Source organism: Aquila chrysaetos, chromosome 7, assembly GCF_900496995.4.
Source record: "Aquila chrysaetos chrysaetos chromosome 7, bAquChr1.4, whole genome shotgun sequence".
Lineage (NCBI taxonomy): Eukaryota > Metazoa > Chordata > Aves > Accipitriformes > Accipitridae > Aquila > Aquila chrysaetos.
Window position 1 is genome coordinate 44,746,980 of NC_044010.1, and position 19,950 is coordinate 44,766,929.

The 19,950-nt window shown below is 42.5% G+C and overlaps 2 protein-coding genes across 5 annotated transcripts in view; one reads left to right on the forward strand and one right to left on the reverse strand.

The window, feature by feature from the left end:
- PCYT1B (phosphate cytidylyltransferase 1B, choline) overlaps window positions 1–3,091 on the forward strand; it is a 44,200-nt gene extending 41,109 nt beyond the window's left edge. For all 3 annotated transcript variants that reach the window (XM_030019532.1, XM_030019530.2, XM_030019533.2), the window contains exon 8: window positions 396–3,091. In XM_030019532.1, coding sequence (XP_029875392.1) covers window positions 396–602 — 207 coding nt within the window. In that variant the 3' untranslated portion in view covers window positions 603–3,091. The remainder of the gene's footprint in view (window positions 1–395) is intronic.
- Window positions 3,092–10,858: 7,767 nt separating this feature from the next.
- PDK3 (pyruvate dehydrogenase kinase 3) overlaps window positions 10,859–19,950 on the reverse strand; it is a 59,023-nt gene continuing 49,931 nt past the window's right edge. For both annotated transcript variants that reach the window (XM_030019529.2, XM_041124706.1), the window contains 2 exons: window positions 17,363–17,476; window positions 10,859–16,259 (listed from right to left, as the gene is read on the reverse strand). In XM_030019529.2, coding sequence (XP_029875389.1) covers window positions 16,116–16,259; window positions 17,363–17,476 — 258 coding nt within the window. In that variant the 3' untranslated portion in view covers window positions 10,859–16,115. The remainder of the gene's footprint in view (window positions 16,260–17,362; window positions 17,477–19,950) is intronic.

The following is a 19,950-nucleotide window of genomic DNA, read 5'->3' on the forward strand; positions in this document are numbered from 1 at the left end:
CACTAAAAGGAAAAGGTCCTGGGAACAAGGAACATTGGGAATTCAGGCAGAAAACTGACTTTTTGAGACAGAGTGTAACCAACACATACAAGAAATCCCAAGGGAGTTCTGCCTAGCTGGCATAGGACAACACACATGGTAATCTCACACTAGGGGTATCCCACCTAAGAAAAAAGCCTTGTCATGTAAAAAAACGGGTTATTACGCGTGCAGCAGAAGAGGCAAAGGCTAAGTGTGGGCTGAACTGGCCGTGCTTCAGAGCAGAAGTCTATCCTCTGTCTCCCTGCTCTCTCCCAGGCGAGAGGCACAGCACAGCACAGCCCCTGCCTGCCCACAGACGTACCTTCCCCCTCTGTGCGTTACTCAAAGAGCACCTTTTCACTTTGCTTTTGCAGAAGCAGATGTTCCAGGAACGAAGTGGCCGAATGCTCCAGGCTTTTTCTCCCCGGCAGAGCCCCAACAGCAGTCCTACGCGAGGCCGTTCTCCGTCCCGTTCTCCATCTCCGCCCTGGGTCTTCAATAAAGCCTCCCCTCCCTCTTCTCCAAAAGCTGCCTCTGCCTCCCTCAGCAGCATGAGCGAGGGAGACGAGGATGAAAAGTAAAATATATATTTTTTTAACCATGAGACAGAAGAACAAGCTGTGAACTCAACCGCTGGATGGGGAGAAGCGTGAGGAACAGCTGGGCTATCTCTGACAGCAGGGAACGTGCTCTGGGAGAAGATGCTGAAACCAGACTGGAGCACAGCAAGGGAGATCTCAGGAAGAGCTTATCCCATCCCCGCTCCCTCGCGGTGCCCGGAGGCCCTGCCGGCGGCGCTTGCCAGATGCGGTAGCGGGGACCGACAGAAAAACATACACCTTTGTGCAAGTTCCTCTCCATGTCTTGCTGCTTACAGCTGCTGGGGCCAGGCCGGCTCGGCGGGGAACTCTGCACCGAGCGGGACCAGCGGGAGAAGCCCCGTCGGCTCCTGATCCGGACCCGGCACACAGGCAACGCGACGGCCGCGGCCCGTGGATGGAGAAGATGCAGTTGTACCGGACCCTGCTAACCTTGAGCTCTTCTGGCACGTGAAGAAATGGCATTGCTGCAGCAAATACATTCAGAAACGGGAAATAAAATTTTACTTTTTTTCTTTTTGAATGAAATCTGCCCCAGACCCCAAACCATGCCAGTGAAATGGAGAGCTCTCCAGCTGAGTTGGTGGAAATCCATTTAATATATTCAAGCTGTTGAATGCTGCTTGTTGACCAAGCCTCTCTACAGGGTGTATGTAAAGAGTCAGGCTGCATTTGCTTTATCAAATCGCTCTCCGTGTTCCTAGTGCCTGAACAGCTACCCCATAACTTCTGTTTTGCTCCCTGGCTTTGCACTTTGGAGGAAAGAAGGTAAATGAAAAGACAGCCCTAGCTGGAATGTGGTGTTATAGGAAAGAGATAGTTTTAAGACATTGGTGATTTTTACTGGTGAATTCTAAAAACCCAAGGCCTGGGGACCTGGCCTCCTAGGAAACCCTGCTGCTCCCAGCTACGTCTCCCCAGATGACGAGCACAACAGTGCTGCTGCCCTCACATGCTACTCAACCAGTTAAACAAATTCCTCATCAAGCTCTAACCAAGACGTGTTCACAGACACCCTGCTGCTGCAGGAGTCCCGAGGCCATTCCTCCACCCTAACGTGGAGAAAAAGTTGGAAAAAACAATGGAAACCTTTTAAACAGTATTAGGCATGGGGATTTTTCTTCTCCGTCCATGACACCCGTACAGCCCCAAGCAGAAAGGGTAGCACGAGTGAAGCTTTCCCCTCCCCTCGATGCCCTAGCTGATCTCCTTCCAGCTTGGCAAAAGTAAAGACAAAGACCGCGGGCAGGGGGTTGCAGCAGCGAAATCGCTGCCGTGCCCCGCTGCCTGGAGTTGCAAACCCATCAGGACACGCAGGCTGCTGCGGGCTGGTTCCCTGCACAGGCAGCCCAGGAAACGCTGGGAGAGGGAGGGCTCCGAGCGGCTCTTGGAAAAGAACCGAAGGAAGAAGATGCCCGAGTGCCTGAGCACACGGGACGGTGTGCTGGCAGCGGTCCCCCCCCACGCTACCGTCCTCACCTTGCCGAGTGACCTAGTAGGTCAACTCCTTTCACCCCTTCCAGATCCCTTTGCAGGCAGGTAAATTACAGACCCTTGTACCAGGCACCACATTAGCCCCGCACTCTGTTCATTCCCTACAGCTTTCGTCCCTCCCCTGCTACGGGGTAACCGATTTTTCTTTGGCAACATTTTGCCAGACACTTCTCGGACTACCGCAGGACCGAGTACACTTTGCTTTGTCCTCTGGAGTCAAGCTAGTTCCTTCTTCACAGAGCTGCAAAAAGAGGAGCAGGGAATAGGGTGGAAAGCGCAAAGGGAGAGCCACAGCTAGTTCAGCTGCCACCAGCTGTGCGCCCGACGGGATGATGCAATTAAGACCTTTCTCAGCCTTAGGCAACCTGTTACTGTAATTTCATACCTGGGATGCACTTGTTAGTTTTTCTGAACCTCTGCAAGTCTTAAGTCTTCCCATCACAAACCACTCCTCCACCACAGGAACTGTCTGCTCTCTACTGGTGCTGTTTCTATGACGAGCCATGTCCAAATGCAATGGAGGTGGGCAGGGTTTTGTTGTTCTGGGCTTTTACCGTTTGTTTTTTTGTTTTAATTTCATAGCGCTTACTGTTCAGCAGCCCTTGTTCAGTGGTTTGAGTGGAAGACAGCACCACGACTTGTAAATAGGAACTGGAGAAAAACTCACCAGTGACCTCTTCTTAACAGAAGCTGTTTTCTCAGTCACAGGTGGCTACCCAGCGACAAAGCCATATACTGTACCAGGCATCCGTTTGCATTTAGGATATCGATAAGCTGAAGCCTTTGCCCTGCTGGTACAGACAGTAATATCCATGTGCTGTCTCCAGCAAACCAGAACCTCATCGTCTCTGGACGCGTGGAGGGCAATTTTGCACTTCTGAGTCATGGTTGGGTTTTATTTTTCATGAGTGTTGCTTTAATTCAGTCCTATTTATCAGCCAAGCTCCACATGAAAAATAAACAGTGTACAACACATACTGCTGCCTCTCACCTTCATTTTATAGCACCTTTGGACACAAAAACACAACCCCCTCCGTAAGCCCCACTGATAGCACAGTGCTCGTTATCCCCACCCTTTGTACCCCAGGGCTTTACACCCCCCTCAAACGCCAGCAGAGCAGCTTTGCCAAAACCTGCCCCCAATCCTGCTGCTGGAGTTGGTACTGCTGCTCTCCGCCCTGACGGATCACCCCTCTCCTCGCCTTCACCCGCATTTTTCTGGCTGCAAGGTAAAGGTGGGGAAATGCTGCCTCTTAGGCACCAGCACGTCCGAGACCTCCCTCACCCTCCGCCCCAGCGCAGTGGGATCCGGAGCCGCTATTTTAACTCTTACTTCTAAGTGGAAGAAAGAGGCAGTGCTTTCGCAGCCATCCCGGTTCTGCTTCTGAAAACCATCCCCAGCAGCAGCTATGACGCTCTTGTGTGTGCCAAGGCGGTGAGCAGCTGTGCCAGATTTATGCGAAACTGCAGCAGCAAACCTGAGCCGCAGGGGCAAATCCTGACACTGGCCTTTCGACTTGACTCTTCCTCCAGCTAAGTCAGTCTGATGCCTGAATGTTCCCGCTTCGCTCTTCCCCTTTTGTCCTTTCTGTAAGAAAGAAGTTGTTACTGCGGCAGCTGTAGGAAAGATTATTTATTGAACAGTCCTGCCTCAGGCAGGGAGAAGCTGAACCAGCAGACGGGGGCTTAGGACTTCCCAGCTAAGATATTTTTAATTAGGGAATAAGCAAATTTCAAAGTCGTTCAGTGCGGCAGAGAAACTAAAAGCACAGAGTCTACACCAAGACGCTCCCTGGTCTAATACAAGCTTTATTACTCAAGATGGATTTGGGGCTGTTTTGAGCAGTGCCTTGCATCACTCGGGAGACAGACGAGACATCCTCGTACGCTCCCAGGAGCGGGGAAAGTCAGCCCGGCTGCAGTCCCGCTTCTCTTCCGCCACCGAGCCGCCTCCGCGGCCCCACGGAGAGGGACCGGCTCCGACCGACGCCTGCCCCACCGTCTCACTGCCGCCTGGGTGCCAGTTCCGCGCCGGCGTGCGCCCGCGCTGCCGACAGCGCTCTGGGAAGGGGCGACGGGGACCCTTGTTCACAGGGACCTGATCGAGACCCAGGGACGACGCCAGCCATCGCCGAGTCGGGCCTTCCCAGGCAAGGCGACACAAAGGAAGAGCTGCAGCACCCTGCGGCAGCTTCTCCCTCTCTACTGCAAACAAGCACCGTGTTAGATTCGGAACAAACTTTAAATCCAGCGGTACGAACTGCGAAGCATTTTCAATTTTGTAACTGGTGTTTCATTGCACCGTAGGAACCCTGAAAACACTAGCGAAGAGCATGACTGGAGGTGGTCGGAGAGTCCCTGCTGTGAATTGATATGAGCTTATACAAAACAGGTAGGAAAACATTTGAAATACAACTGAAGAAGCAGAGATGATTTTATGCAGTACAAGGCAGAGTTCTTGTGCCAGCGCTTGCGAGACATCTACAGTAGTTCCTTAAATTCTTCCATCAGTTAGGCATGAAATATAACATTGTGTAAGCTCGCTCACAGAGACGATTGAGCTCAAAAGGCTCAAGAAAGATAAGTCACATTTAAAAAAACAGATTATAATTTTGTGTGTATATTAAAAATTATTCCCAAATACTGTAGGGACGTAATTCTCAAGAGAAAGAAAATATTTAGAATAGCACAAAGCAGTACTGACAGCTGGAAGCTGGACAAAGTTAACAGCAGGAAACGGGCATTTCAAATAAAGCTACAGGAAAACTGCAGAGGAATCCTGACTTCCTAAGAGGACCGGCTCAGAGCTGGGACCATTTATCAAGGATACGGCTGTAATAAATCCCTAGTGTTGCCCATTCTGCTTTCTCCCGAACGCTGCTGCGCTCCTTGTCCACATCGCTTTCCCTTTTACATCTGCAAGTCATCCCTCTGGAAATTATACTATTCACTTCCACCTTCTCTGCCCCTGAAAAGGCAGAGGTGATTTTGGCCTGGAGGCAGGACAGGCTTCACGCCTTGCTCAGCTAGCGGCCACCGACGTTGGCTACAAGAGTGACTACGAGACCACTGTAAAACAGCTCGAGTCCAGCATCGGTGCCAGATCCTTGACCTCCTTCCCCACGCCAAAGCCTTCGCTAAAACAAGGTGAAGCTGTTTGAATTCCCCTCGGCACGCGATGTTGGGGGCTTTGCTTCCTCGACCCCGATTCCTTGCTTTTCCACTCTGAAGTCTCGGGAAGAATGACTTCTGCCAACAGAAGCCATCTGGTGGGTCCCCAGTGCCACGTCCCCGTGGTCAGACCAGCCCGAGGTCAGAGGACATTCTGGTTTCGGCAAACCCCCTCGGGAACAAGAAGGTCCCCTGCATCAACACCAGGCCCATCAACTCAGCTCAGCAGGACAAAAGGGTTTGACACTACATCAATTTGCTTGTAGAAACAAAAAAAGTGTAATAATAAACCACCATGGGAAAAGTCCTATATGATAGCACATAATTAAGCAGCAGTTTCACTCGCGCCTGGTGCGGAAGACCTCCAACCTCCTAAAACAGAGCTGAAATCAGACCTAGGGCTTTGCCTCTTGCGTGGAGACCCTTTCAGGCAGCAGGCTGTCTTAAGAACTCCTCTTCTGATCTTATTTTGAAGAGAGATTTTTTTTTTTCCCCCTCTCAAAATACAATGCGTGTTCCCCAAGCACGCACACACAGATATTTTCTGCCCTTCTCTTTCCGAAGGGAAGGCCCTTTCCTGGCGTGTGCAAGGAAGGGCTGTATTAGCATTTCTAATCCAAACGGAAATCAAGGCCACTGCCTCCCAGCTCCACCTGAGGGAGAGGAGACAGATGCAGAACAAAATAAAAATAGCTGAAAGCCTTTGGAAATGCATCTTTGCCGTGCTAACTGGGGAACGTGGGACCGAGACTCCAGCAACAGCTGAGGCTCTTCCTATGACAAGTCACTCTGCCATATCTCCCAGCCGCATGCAGCAGCTCCCGTGTTAAAACCAGTTCCTCAAATAAGAGGCTTGAATTCCCCTTGCCCCAGCAGTTATTCATGGCCAGTTTATGGTTGGGCCAGTACCTTTCTTCAGTTCAAAGAGTTCTTTCACACTTGGTATCTCCATCCCTTTCTAGATATTCTCTCCAAGAGCATCAATCCTTCCTTCAATGAGAAACAGTGAACTGCAAGTTCATAAGCTAGGTAAGGCAGGTTTGCCTTTCACACAAACACAAGAGCCTGCTCTGTACAGTGGAGTACGGCAAAATAAAATCTGAAAACAAACAGGCAAAACAAATTTAAGGGGAAATTCTGCCTTGCGCGTTTTAATTTTATCCACCACACCACCCCCAAGTACCTTCTATTCAACCCCCCCCAGCACATATGTGTATCATAGACACACAGGACACACAGAGAACACAGAGAACCATCAGAAAACACCAGCAAGATCACAGTCTGTATCCTTTAGAGAAATGCACAAAAAAATAATGCCATGAGGTCAAGCACCTCTATTCTGACACCTTTCAACTTCCAGTTTCTGGAATTCAAGTCAAGTTCTCATTAAGAACATAAACTACATAGAAGCTAATTAAAACGCAGTTAGTCATTATACAAAGACTGGCAGTACTACCGTGCCATCCACAGAATTGACTTCACCCGCTAAATTAATGAAATTATATCTACAGGGAAGTGCCCAAGGTGATCTTTTTGCATGTTTTACCCAACTGTTCAACTCTTTACCGAGAAACAAAAAGTTAGAGACTGATTATATATTTGAACACTGACAGTTGTGTCTCAAGCACCTTGATAAAATACTTTCCTATGCCATTCAAAATCTAGAAACTTCAGCTCTCTTTCTGTAAAACACAATGTTTAGCAAGCCGGCATTCTCCATCATTAAGTGCACAGAATAACAGCAAGACAAAATGTATTTAAATATACCGGAATAAAGCATAACGGCAACCTTCTCATCCATCACAAAGGGCTATTTGCAAAATATTTTTGTAAAGGTGGTAGACTCATACATTATAACGTACAGGACCTGGCCAGTTTACGTGGTGCATAACGTAGCAGGCAGTTTTCAAGCACACTGCATCGTACTGACAACGGACCCACGTATCTGAAAATAAGGACAGAAGGAATACTGCTTCCCTGGTGTTTGTAAAACTTAACCTTTAGTCCAGCGATGTCTAAAGACACAGAAACCGCCACACAGCCATGACTCGCAGGCACACACAAAAACCCACGTTCCTTTACCTGAATGCAAACCGAACCATGCTTAAGTGTTGGTCCTCCACAGCCCCAAGGATTGTTTCAAGTGTTCTTATGTCTAAGAAGAGATTTATTAACATCAGAACAAAGCAAAACAGGCAAGGGAGGTGCTCACAGAAAGCGCAGGGGAAGCCACACGCACCACTGGCAACCTCAAGTCTGCTAGGATGGCTCCTACGTTTTAACAACCGACATCGGTTTCCATAACCACAAGAAAATTTTAACGAAGCTGTCCTTTGAAAGCTTTCTAATACCAAAACACAGGCAACATGCGACCTTGAAAACTGGCAGAACTGAAGCTTTCTTCTGAAAAACGCCTTTTAAATCAGCTTACTTACAGGCGCCTGCTCATTTATGACTTTCAAGAAAAGAATCCACAGTGGCAGATCAAGAAGGAAAATCATCTTACAACTTCCAAATCACGTCTCCTAGTTGCACACTAGTAGCAGCAAAGCGACACGCCTGTTGCCTTTGGACTAGGAGACACAAAGGGGGACAGTTTGGGCCAAAGACATAAAAAACTATCCAAGTCACTAGATGGAGAAGGGTTTTCAGACTGCTGTAACAAGTCTCATGAATGACTGATGCTCTTAGACAAAATACAGCAGACATTATTTACTACACTCAATTTTACTTTTACTACTAGAGGAGATGGTGCAAAAGCTTAAAGTAAAAACAGCCTCTGACTTAGATGATGAACATAAACTAATCTGACAAAAAGAAGGTTTAGTTTTTCCTATTAGGCATGCCTGACATGTTTCGTATGTCTGACTTCATTTAAAAACTGTCTACTGCAAGACTTCTCTTTCCACTGAAAGTAACAAATTTAAATACTGAATGAGTCCACGGCAGTCTAAAAAAGGCATGAGTTGTATAATGGGAAACTGATCCCTCATTACAAGTTGTTCTCCCACATAAGCCTGTGTCCTAGAGCCATAAATCTTCATTATATTGCTGCTGCAACTAGTTGTTTCATATTCTACAGACGGCTACTGTCAAATATTACGCGGTACATGCCAACAGATTTTGCAATTTTGAGCTACTTAATTAACCACTCAGCTCCTGTGAATATCCTATCATGGCAAATGGTAAGCAGCGAGAAAGTACAACACACAGATTTCTTCTCATCTGAAGTTTTAAAATAAATTCTTCATCTGAAAGGAAGTTATCTCAGTTCTAGCAAAATTCTGACCATCTGGAGCCTCATTTATTACTTAATAAGAAAGTTGAGTCAAGCAAGCTGGGTCTCCAGGCATTTTCCTGCTCTGGAATTGCTTGATAAGAAACTTTTGGTTTTTCATTTTCTTGAATAAGTTATGAACACATATAAAACTTTATGGAAAGCTGAAGAAATTTCAAGGTAGAAGCCTTGGGTGTTATTTTATAACAGATATTTCAGATGTCAAGAATAATCAAAGAAACTTTAGCTTTAGGGAGATTTATGTAGCAGAAAAAACACAAACCCCAAAGGTGCTCATACGCTTCGAAGAAAACAACGTGTGGTGACAAACCATGCTGACTTACCCAGAACAAGCGTTTCAGAAACCCCCAATAACTCGCTTTTGGTTCTAAACCACTGTAGGACCTTCTGCTGCTTCCATATCAGGAAATCAAAAACTCCAAGCAGCAAGAACGAATTGGAGGCAATCCTTAATAATACTGAACATTAAGGGAAACGTCACACTCCACAGAAATATTAGGAAGTGGCTAAAACTGTAGGCTTCATCTCTACTCACTTCAGAGGAAGCGTCAGCACGGCCAAAGTCGGTAGCTCACTGCCCACCTTCAGCATCTCACTGGATGTGGTCCCTCTAAACCCCGTAGTTCTGCAAACCGGCTCTGCTGCTGCTACCACAGTAACAATGACGATTCAAGGGGTTAAATACTCCCTTCTGTTACTTGCATTGATATATTAAACCAATGAATTATTAAATCAATAAATTAAGTCTTGGTCAACAGTAAGGGCTATAAAACCAAAGGGAAAAAAACCCATACACTTCTAGAACAAAATGGTAAGCGAAACCGCAGTAGTCTAGCTGAATTTTAGCAAAGTTTAAAACATACATAGCGTATAGATGGCACCAAAACTCTGTAATTTTGCTCAGTGTTTTGCCAATGCTAACACCTTTTCTGCTTATAAACCTGTGTGTTCCTGCAATACCAGGAATTTGGAGAATATGAAACAAAGTTCATATTTTAAAATATTACTTCATAATTTCAAATGGCCAAGCTCCCAGTCACCAAATAAGTTTAATTTATAATTGTTTCAACTTAATGCTCTTTAACTGTTTCTGGATTCCGCTATGAAAGTGAAAAAAGGAGAATTTGGGGTTCTTGCCAGAGACTTTCTATTTTAGACAGTTATTCAGAAACAGCAGTTTCTAGATAAGAGGCCTGAACTTTTCTTACCTCGATGTTCTGAGAAAGGAGCCATGAATACTAGTTAAAAAGAGAGAGTAAACCAAGAGTTAACCCAATTTTCTCAGACTACAAAAGAGAAAATTAAGTTTTATCCCAAAATACTTCAGGGTACACATTTCCACATGCACCCCCTCGCTCCCACCCTAACCCACCTCAAGCTACAAACCTATAGAACCCAGGGAGCTTATCTATATACGGCAAGAAATAACACAGAAAAAATATTTGCAGAAGTTATGGACCTAGAGTAATTTCTGTAGTGACTAGTTTTTCAAGAAAGCACTCCCCACAAATGCTTTTGCAGCTCCATTATTTTGCAGGAAGAGACATCTTCAGATGTACAATCAGCAAAAAAATTCTTACATTTCAATTTTTCCACTCAAATCAAGTACAATTTTGATTTTCTATACAACTGCTGTCTTTGCAAATACTTTGGTATCAGGTCCTTGGCGTAACAGCAAAATCAAGAATTGTGAATTTCAGTTATGTTAGCACGCGATTATATCTTTTTTAAAAACAAATCAAGTCTTGTGCCACAAGAATCACTGAAAGGTAACTTCAGAATGAAAACTAGAGTTTCTTGTGAAAATAAGCACTTCATAAAGACTCACATCTGACAGGAATAAGACATATTTATGAAAGACTTTTAAAGGTTTTCAAGTCTTAAAATCTACCTGGAAATCCAATACAAACCAGAGCAGATTAAACGTACCTGAAAATTCAAAGTAATACAACAGGGAAGCAATTGCATTTATATATAGCTCTAGAACCAACTTCACAAAAAATAAATTATGCTTGAGATTTTAACAATAAATCTCAGGGCAGGGGGAGGGAAATGGACATGGAAACACTCAAAGGTGTGTATCCACAGATTTCAAACTGCTTTGTGACAAAACAGGCAAGAAAAACACTTCTATAAAATTATTCTGAGCTCCCAACTGCAGCTCGCTGAGGGTGTCCTTCTGTAGGCATGTGTGAAGTTGACCTTGGGCTGCCAAATCACAAACTAAGCTCCACAGTGTGTGGAACCGAATCAGTCCCTTGGAAATGTCATCACATGGTTTTTACATATTTTTATTTGTCAGCAAGGGGAAAAAAAAGGAAAATGAGTATACACAAATTATATACATGGGTATTGGACTAGAAACAATTCCAACACAAGTTACAGAAGACTCAAAACATCACCAAGTAACCTCATGAAAAATTAGCTTCCCACTCCTCCATTATAGGTTCAGTTGGTTCAAAGGATGCCAGCTCAGAGGAAAGGCAACACGAGACCCCTTTCCCTCTTGGACGCCAGGCCAGCTCACCAGTAAGAGTTCTGTCCCAAAACCGACGGTGGGAACAAATTGACTTGACTTCCACTCACATCAGAAACTCACATCATAAAACCCAGTACAAAGTTTAGCACACTGCTAACAGTTCATCAGAGATGGCAAGCGTGGAACAGCTAGCAGGTCCCTCGCATAAGGACAGAGCTCGCTGAAGAGCGGAGAGCGTGCCACTTGGAAACGTGCCCTGCCACCGCCTGATACGATCTACAGAGGGTATGAATTTCAAAGGACTGTCAATCTGGCACCTCTCGGCAGTACTCAAGTCAAAGGAATAATTTTAATAAAGCAATTAATACTAGTCTGACAATGTCAGAATTAATGACAAACACATCAATCCTACTGATACGACATAAAAAAACCCTCTAGATTTAAGAAACAAGTTCTCTATGCCAATTTCTGAGATCTTTTAAGGCAACATAATACTGCAATTAAAGCACGTGAACTTTAAATTTTCTTATTTATTTTTAATTAGAAAGCCACTTCAGTTACACCAATCTTCATTGTTTCAAATTAATGTCAACAGCTTAAGTGTTGATCCTGAGAACAGATTCATTTAAGTGGGATTACTCTCATACCCTGTCTACTTGTGCAACTATTTGCAAGATTCAGCCCTGAAGTCGCTACACAATTTATTAGTATGCTCCTCATTTGTGAATAAACTCACCTTTGAACTCAATAGTACATCATTCTGTCATGTGCCATCATATTCTCTTAAGTTCTGCAAAACCACATTTATATCTATTAATTCATAGGCAGGTGAGTATATCAGGAAGAAGAGATTAAGAGCTATTAGAAACCAGAGCATCTATATGGCAGCCGAGGAAACATGCAAGGAAACTGAATACCACACAATCGGACAGGGTTATCCTCAAGAGATAAAATACTAACAATAAACATTTAGGCTGTTTTCTACAAAATTACTTATATCAGTCAAGACCACTTTGAAGCACCTAACACAAAGATCTAGAAGTGTTTATTAAAGCGGGGGCAGGGGGAAATGTCTTCCATGTCAATGAGGTCAATATTTCACCCTAAATACTAAGTTTGGGTGGAAGTGAATAGGAGATTGCACTACACTGAAAGATCACTCCTGCTCACTGTTTGGAGAAAGTGAACAGCTGTTTCAAAGCAAATTCTACATGCCACTGAGGACGAAGAAGAGTATGTTATCCAGCTGGAGCAGCAAGTGTAGTTTACATAGCCAAAAAGTAGCTTGAGTTTTCCAAGAACACTAGAATTAATATCCATTTTCTTTAAGCATGTGTCAGGGAACCTGCTTTAAACACTACCCAAGAGCTAGCACAAACTGCAGCAGGACAAAGACTTTCTCAGTACTATCCTAGGTCATCACAGTCAAGTACAGAGGCAAAGACTGTGCATTTGAGTTGTAAAAGAAGCATTTCAGTAGCTTCTGAATATTTTTCAAGTGCTGACTCTGAAAAACCCCTTGTTAGCCTCAAAACAAAGCCTAGAAAAGCAGGGAGCACAAATAGGTATATGATTTGGAGAGACTTCAGTATCTATTAATATTAAACTAGGCAGGGGATTAATAGATTACGTTCACACCACAAAAACGCAAAATGGACAAAAAAGTTAAACTATCTGTTACGCTATGACATTCAGAAGTTGTTTGTAATTTCTCAGGAAGAATCGACGAGCAAACATCTCTTGCTCAGTTTGTTTCTGTTGGTCACTAAATACAACAGATACGCAGCATTTTCACTGAAAACATTTTTTTCTATTTATGTGTCCTGTAACTCAAGACAAGCAGGTTGCAATAACGTTAGCAGGCCATACATCTGAAATCCATAAAAGAAATATACTTTTATATCATCAGAAAGTTTGGAATTAACAGCCCCAAGATACTGAAACAAATAGTTATAATAGACTCCAGTTGAAGGTAGAAGTAACTGAAAAAAGATCATCAGTATCTGTAGTTGAACTAGCCATGTTAAAAACCCATCCACCCTCATTTTTCAGGCATACCCACTGAAAAAATTCTCTTCTAATCAGAAGTCTGCTGCTGCTGCTTCCTAAGACAGTTTTCAGACTAATACCCCTATGCAGAAACACGGCATGAAGACAGATGAAAAACAATTTATGGCATACCTGGGATCTCCACTAAAGCACAGACTGCCTAGACAAGGTTGGAGGAGAAAAGTTGCTTCTTGCTCATATTCACTGTAATGCCCAGAAATAGGCATTGGAAAATGGAAAAGAAAATGCATTCCTTGTGCTCTGCCCTCCTGCTTTGAGCTGTTTGTACAGGCTCAGGGTTCTTGGAAATAGGTGCCCTTTAAGGGGACTTCAGTTTTCAAGTACTAGAGTACTTCAGTCCTGAAAGCCAGCCAGTTGTTTTTGTGAGTAAAGAAGTGAAATGACTAATACACCATAACATCCTCCACGGTATCTTCAGCTTTCCTTCATTGGCTTCCACGGTGTATATTCACTTCAAGAAAAAAGTTCAATATGCCTGCATCCTTTCTTTTCTTTCTGTTCCCTCTCCTCTTCACATGTAAGGAGACAGCCAAAAAGAAGCACTAGGTCAGGATTTACTACTTCAAAATATGACTTCTAACAAAAGCTGAAACTCAGCTTCTTACACAAACTATCTTACTCCTCGGAATGATTTAGGTAATGTTCTAGGAGAAACTGACCACAGGCAACGGGGAAAATATTAGTTTCACGACAGGTTTCTATTTTTAAGCAAGCCCTCCTCTGCGATTACTAGAAAACACATACAACTTGAAATGAATTTGAAAAACAGTAAGAAGTTACGGGTGAGGGCAAAAGTTAAGTGACTAAATTTTAGTAGATGTGACTTCCAACTGGTGTTTCAGTCAAACTATTACTCTGATTTCACCCCAGCAGCATAGCTGTATCACTTAAACAGCAATTTGCCTTCTCTGCAGCAGTGCCTGCAGTCGTGGGAAATTATTGCTCTGGAGGCCACAGGCATTACACCCTCACCGTGCCGTGTAAAGATCCCCCAGCCAGGGTCAAACAAGTCTGGTTTGGGAACAGAAGAGGACAGCCCCACCACCACGCTCCCTCTTCCTACCTGCTGGCAGAGAGGGCTCAGAAGGGCAGCGCTTACCAGCTAACGAGTCAGGCAGCCTTCAGCAGCCATCCTGGTATCTCCACCTCTGAACAGCACGGCAGCACTCGCAGAGACGTGTACGAGAGAGCGTTAAAACAACCTGGCGCTCCAGCGTGACTTATCTGTACAGTGTAGCGAAGCCCACAGAACCTCAAGCCCTGCAAACTCGTGAACTACTCGCATACAAATTCTTGAACTGACTGCAACAGATAAGAGTAAGGGTTTGCAAGGTAAGGACTCTGACTCTTCAGAAATGGGGCTATATGAAGTTTATTGCTCAAAGCACTTTGTAATCCTTCGATGAAATGTGCTATGTAAGTGCAAAGTACTATCGTTAAGTCAAACTAAGATTATTTTTTTTTTTTTAAAATACCTAGGAATTTCTCAGCATTTCCCTGTTTACCTAATAGATCAATTCTTTATAAAAATAAACATTGGGAGGACAAAAGGGACAGTTCCCCCACAATTTTAGTAAACAAGTTTCATTATTCCATGCTAAAATCTGCAACATCTTTCAAAAAAATATCAAAACACCTAAGAGAAACTGAGGGTGCATCAGAGTTGCTTACGACTCATCTACTTCATTCCCACAGCTAGGATATCACTAGAACTTCCAAGTTTCACAAATTTTTCTAAAGGCCATAGTATCAGAAACAGTAACTGGCAAAGAGTTGGTGAAGAACAGTTTCCTAGTAGTCAGCAATAACCCTTACAATAAGTTTAAGGGGAAAATACTTAGGTTTTTTCTCTTTGATCTTTTTTTTTTTTTTTTTTTCATAAATCAGGTACCAGCTATGTTTTGTCCCTCCCATTTCTACAGTATTTCCAGTTTCATGTATTTAGACCAATGACACTTTCCAAAAGCTGGTGTACAACATCTTTATATACACTACAAATTGAGATTACCAGACTATAGTCAGACATTGAATATATAAATAACTTTGCAAACTATTTACAGGTTTTAAACTAATCAGGTTCCAAGCAACCAACACTCTTAAGGCAATTTCATTTGTATGACTGGCTCTCTGGCCTTTCAGCATTTCTCTTCCCTTCCCAGCCCCCCCAAAATGATAGGCAATAAACATGAAATTGAATTACCCCCCTGCCCCTGTACTGACAGAATTTCTTGTATGGAGAGATGATCTAACTACTTATGATCTTTCCTCAAAACAAGGAAAAATGTATAGAAATGCATTTCTGTGTTTGCATGTCAAAAAAATCATTAAGGTGCATACCAAGAAGTGGAAGTCCCAAGGTCTTATAACAACATAATTTTTGTATGCACTTGACAAATGGATTTGGGAATTTGGGGAAAGCATCAGTTTAAAGCTGCCCAACCCTTTTTAGACCTATGCATTTATAAGCTCGTTAGATATAAGATCTGAAGAGCTCAAAGGGATTTTCTGTAACAGGTGACACTGTGTGATATAAAATGCAGCCAAGAGTGGATTTTCAAAGCGTATGTTTAACTACATCAGAATTTTTCTTATACCATATTGCTGTGCAAGATACTATTCACCATTTAAAGGGATTCTGCACATCTTGACAATCCTTATATTGGAATAAGAATTGGCCATTTCAAATAGTATCTTTTTGTACAACGTTGTATTCTTAAGTGCAATCACAGTGCAATCCCTTTTGTCAATGCATGACTGAAGCAACCAAGCATATTCTGGTGAAGTAGACAGGATTCACATACCAAATGTGCTTAGTGCCTTCCTTTAAGTCCCAATCATCACTTTGTTCTTAGTATTTTTCAATGCCCTGATTAGGTCTTTGTTTGGAAGTAATTAGCTATTGTGGTTTGAAGGATTTTGGAACAAAGCAGAGACTTTATACTGAATGCAGAGGTCACCTCCAACAGAGACAAAAGGTGGCAAATTATCGATTAGCTTTATATTTAGAAGCATCCCTCGGTTCACTGCTAGGATTGCTCCAGTCATCTGCTTCAGGTGTGGTCTTGTAGTGTCGCCATGCTGACTTATTAAAAACAGGAAGTCTTTCAAATGATTCACTTGAAAGGGCCTAAGGAAAAACAAAAGCAATGGTAAGCTACCATTAGAGATACCAACAGCGAGATGATACTCTGGGGAGTTCTACAGTTACAACTTCTGTATCGAACAAGCGTCTCAATTATCCAAGTGTTACATGTCACAACACTACTTTGAAAATACTTTAGCTGTGACTAATCGCTCTAGTCATAGTAAAAGTTAAAATAAAATAATAACACTAAGATATTTCCCTTCTTTCCAGACAGTGGTGTCTACAAAGACAGCATGAAAAATAAGTTTTGGTCAAAAACATTTTAGGGAGATTTGTCATTGACAGGGGGCAGACAGCTACTTGACTTAAACGTTTCACTTCTCCAGCAAACTCTGACTGTCAGCACACTGATCTGTCAGGACTGATCTAGTTCAGTCCATTAGCATGCCTTTTTCCTCTGAGAAGGACCATACCTTTTTCCTCCACACATACATGCACAGCATTAAACCCATCAGAAACTAAAGTTAGCAGAGGATTCCACAACTCACTCACTACATACAGGCAGGCACAGTGACAACGCTAAGTCAACGACCTGCACATGAGCTATATGCTGTATTCTTTTAAATTCCCTGATGAAATTCAAGCAGTGAGTTTCAACCTTAAGCCCCTGAATAGCCTGGGATCTCCCCCAAAAATAACAGGATCAATACAGTCTATTGCACAAAGGTAAAGAACTGCATAGAAAAAAAAAAGGTACTAGTCAGGAGTTAGTCAATAGTCTTCTCAGTTTTACTGTGGTCAAAACTTTTAGAATCAGAGTATTAACCAAAATCATCTCTCATCACACAGTTCTTTGGAAGTTCAGCACTTATGACGAATTAACAAAATGCAAAGATCCAACGAGGGGGACTGGGGGGGGGGGGGGGGCAGGAATCAAACCAAACTAACCAGTATTAGTGCTGGGTTAATATTTATTACCTCGGTTTTTAGGATTCTGCGTAACTGATTTAGATAAAATATAACGAAGATAGCAATTACAAATTTGAAAACAAGTTGAAGAGTGAAAAGAGAGAAAGTTCATTTATTCAGCCTGCTATAAACAAATTGCACTGCTTTACTAGCTTGTAAAAGGGTCAAATTCATACCTTCAAATAAATTACAGCATCTGAACCAACGCCTTCCATTGAGTAGAGTTTAAGGTCACCTTGAAAGTACCTAGCATACAGACGAGAAATTGGCAAGCCATAGCCAAACCCAGCCTACAAAGACAAGAAAACAAAAGGAAAAACATGATGGAAAGTTAGGAAAATGCAACAGATCACTGCAATCGTTTATAAAACAGAAGATACCCAAATATTAGATTTGCATCAAATTACTTTTCAAGCTTTCTTTTATTACTCAGCCTACACTATAAGTTGGTATTCAGCCTTTTCAGCAATCTCCTTTTTTCCCGGCATAATTTTTTATTTTAAGTACAGAAAAGGAAAAAACATCAGAGGCCTTTGTTAGGACTGCCTTGTCCATTTTGCATTTTCTCAAGAGGCAGGTAGGTGTAACATACAGTACGAGCTGCCTCCAATCATCAAAGCAAACCGATACTCTCTACTGCTTCCTCACTATGATTACCATTCCTATGATATTCCATTCTTTGGTAAAAATCAGATTTTTGACAGCATATTTTTCTACCCCAAGCCTGGGATTATTATTCCCAAATGTCTCCACACTTAGGAGACTACACAAGGAAGCCAGAGACAACTGTTTACTTCATCTAGGTCGCACCATTAAGTGATTTCTGATGCCAAACTGCAATGGAAATCAGAAGACTACATACAAAGCAATACAAGGCAAATAATCCTCGCTGCTGTTTACCCACCTAACAAAAGATCAGGATTCCACAGCACTGAATGATCTACTGAGGACTGAGCAGACCATACAATTTTCAAAGCATAATAGAACTGACAGGTACAAATTTTAGATTTTAAATTTACAACACTAATATTCATAACCATAGCTGCAACAAGGTCAACACCTGGCACCTTTTCCAACCCACTCTTGTCAGAAAAAGCTGTAAAAAAACCTGAGCCTCTCTCACTCCAGCCAAGGAGTAAGATTTTGGTCTACACATCAACTCTTTCAGATGACTGGGTATGTGCTGAGAATCACAGTGGTTGATTAGTCACCTGAACTCGCCCTGAATTTTCCAGGACTACCCAGAGCAATAAAGGAAGGATTCCAGACATACAAGCATTTGCAAAGAAGGATATACAAGGCAATGGAGTAATACAACTTTTCCATAAGGGTGGCTTACAAGAATTAGACACCTAAACTTTTCAGAAAACCAATAAATTCATTCCACTATAGTATTTCTACAAACACGATCTGACAGATAACAGAATCATGCCCTAAATCTTAAAAACAAAGCCCCAGAATGATACAAAAAAGAAAAGGCTAAGAAGAAGGACTTGCGAGCATTATACACAGCTAAAACGTGGTATCACTGTATAGGAAATCCCTTGAGGAAGGGGTGAACATTGAAGAACTTCGTCCTACAGTATCCATCAGAAATTCTCTTGTTGTCATCTACTATCTGTACAGTATCTTTTGACCTCTTCGCCTTTTTTTTGCAGAAGCCTAAATTTAGTGATCTTAAATTGGTTAGAGGTGCTCACTCAGTTCTTCTGAGCAAAATGAGAAACAGAAATGCCAAAGATGCCATTTGCTACTTGCACTGCTTGTCATAGTTACTAGTGTCCATTTCCACAGTTAAAACAGTTGCTTAGCTGCACTTTTTCAAACAACAGTATGCTTTAAAAACATAATTCTCAAAGACTCCCATTAGAGACACATGCATCACTTTCAAACATCTGGTCTTGAAACTAGATGCATTTCTTTCTTAACCTCTAAAAAAAAGGAAGTTATTTGACTGTCTTAGAAAGAACTAAAAAAAATTCCAAAAGCTGACTTGCATATTTTCTGGGGACCAGACAATAAATACATTACAGAAATTAAAAAGCACAGCAACTGAAAGGCAAATTGTAGATAGTACATACCCCCAGGAACAGCTCAAGTAAAGGGCAGTATCAAGCAATCCTGGAAACACATTATACTTCCCTCTCTCCAGAATTATACCTCCTTAAAACCCATGCCCATCTTGTGTTTGCCTCCTGCTCCTTCCAGGAAAATATTTTTATGCTCTGTGCTAGCCCACATAATTATTTCGTACTGTCTTCTTCCAAAAATTTCCTGTCAGTCTCTTCTCTACATTGTCTCCATGGTATTTTCCAAAACAGATAACTTATAAGAAATATGAAGACAACAGATCCCAGATGAGTACCTTGTTAATGCAAGACCTTACAAAAGGTTTATTTTGCAAAAGACAATTAACAAGAAGTGATTTCTACATAGGTCTGTGCTTGACCTAGAGGACAAAATATAGTCAATGGTGGCACATCTGCCGTGAGGAGGAAAAGCTTTTTAGAGCCAATTTCTCATTAAATATTACAGTATGCATTATACAGATAGAAAATTATTAAATTTGTGTTACTAGTATCTACAGGTTTAATTAAACCTGATTTAAGCCACATTTCTCCCATTATAAACAAATGCTGCCAGAGAGAGAATCATCACATTCTCTGAGAAAACCTAATTATCATTAAACATCACCATGTGTTTCTAACATTTCCACTATGTGTATGGCAGTACAGATGCACACAAGACCTACTAGAATCTGAAT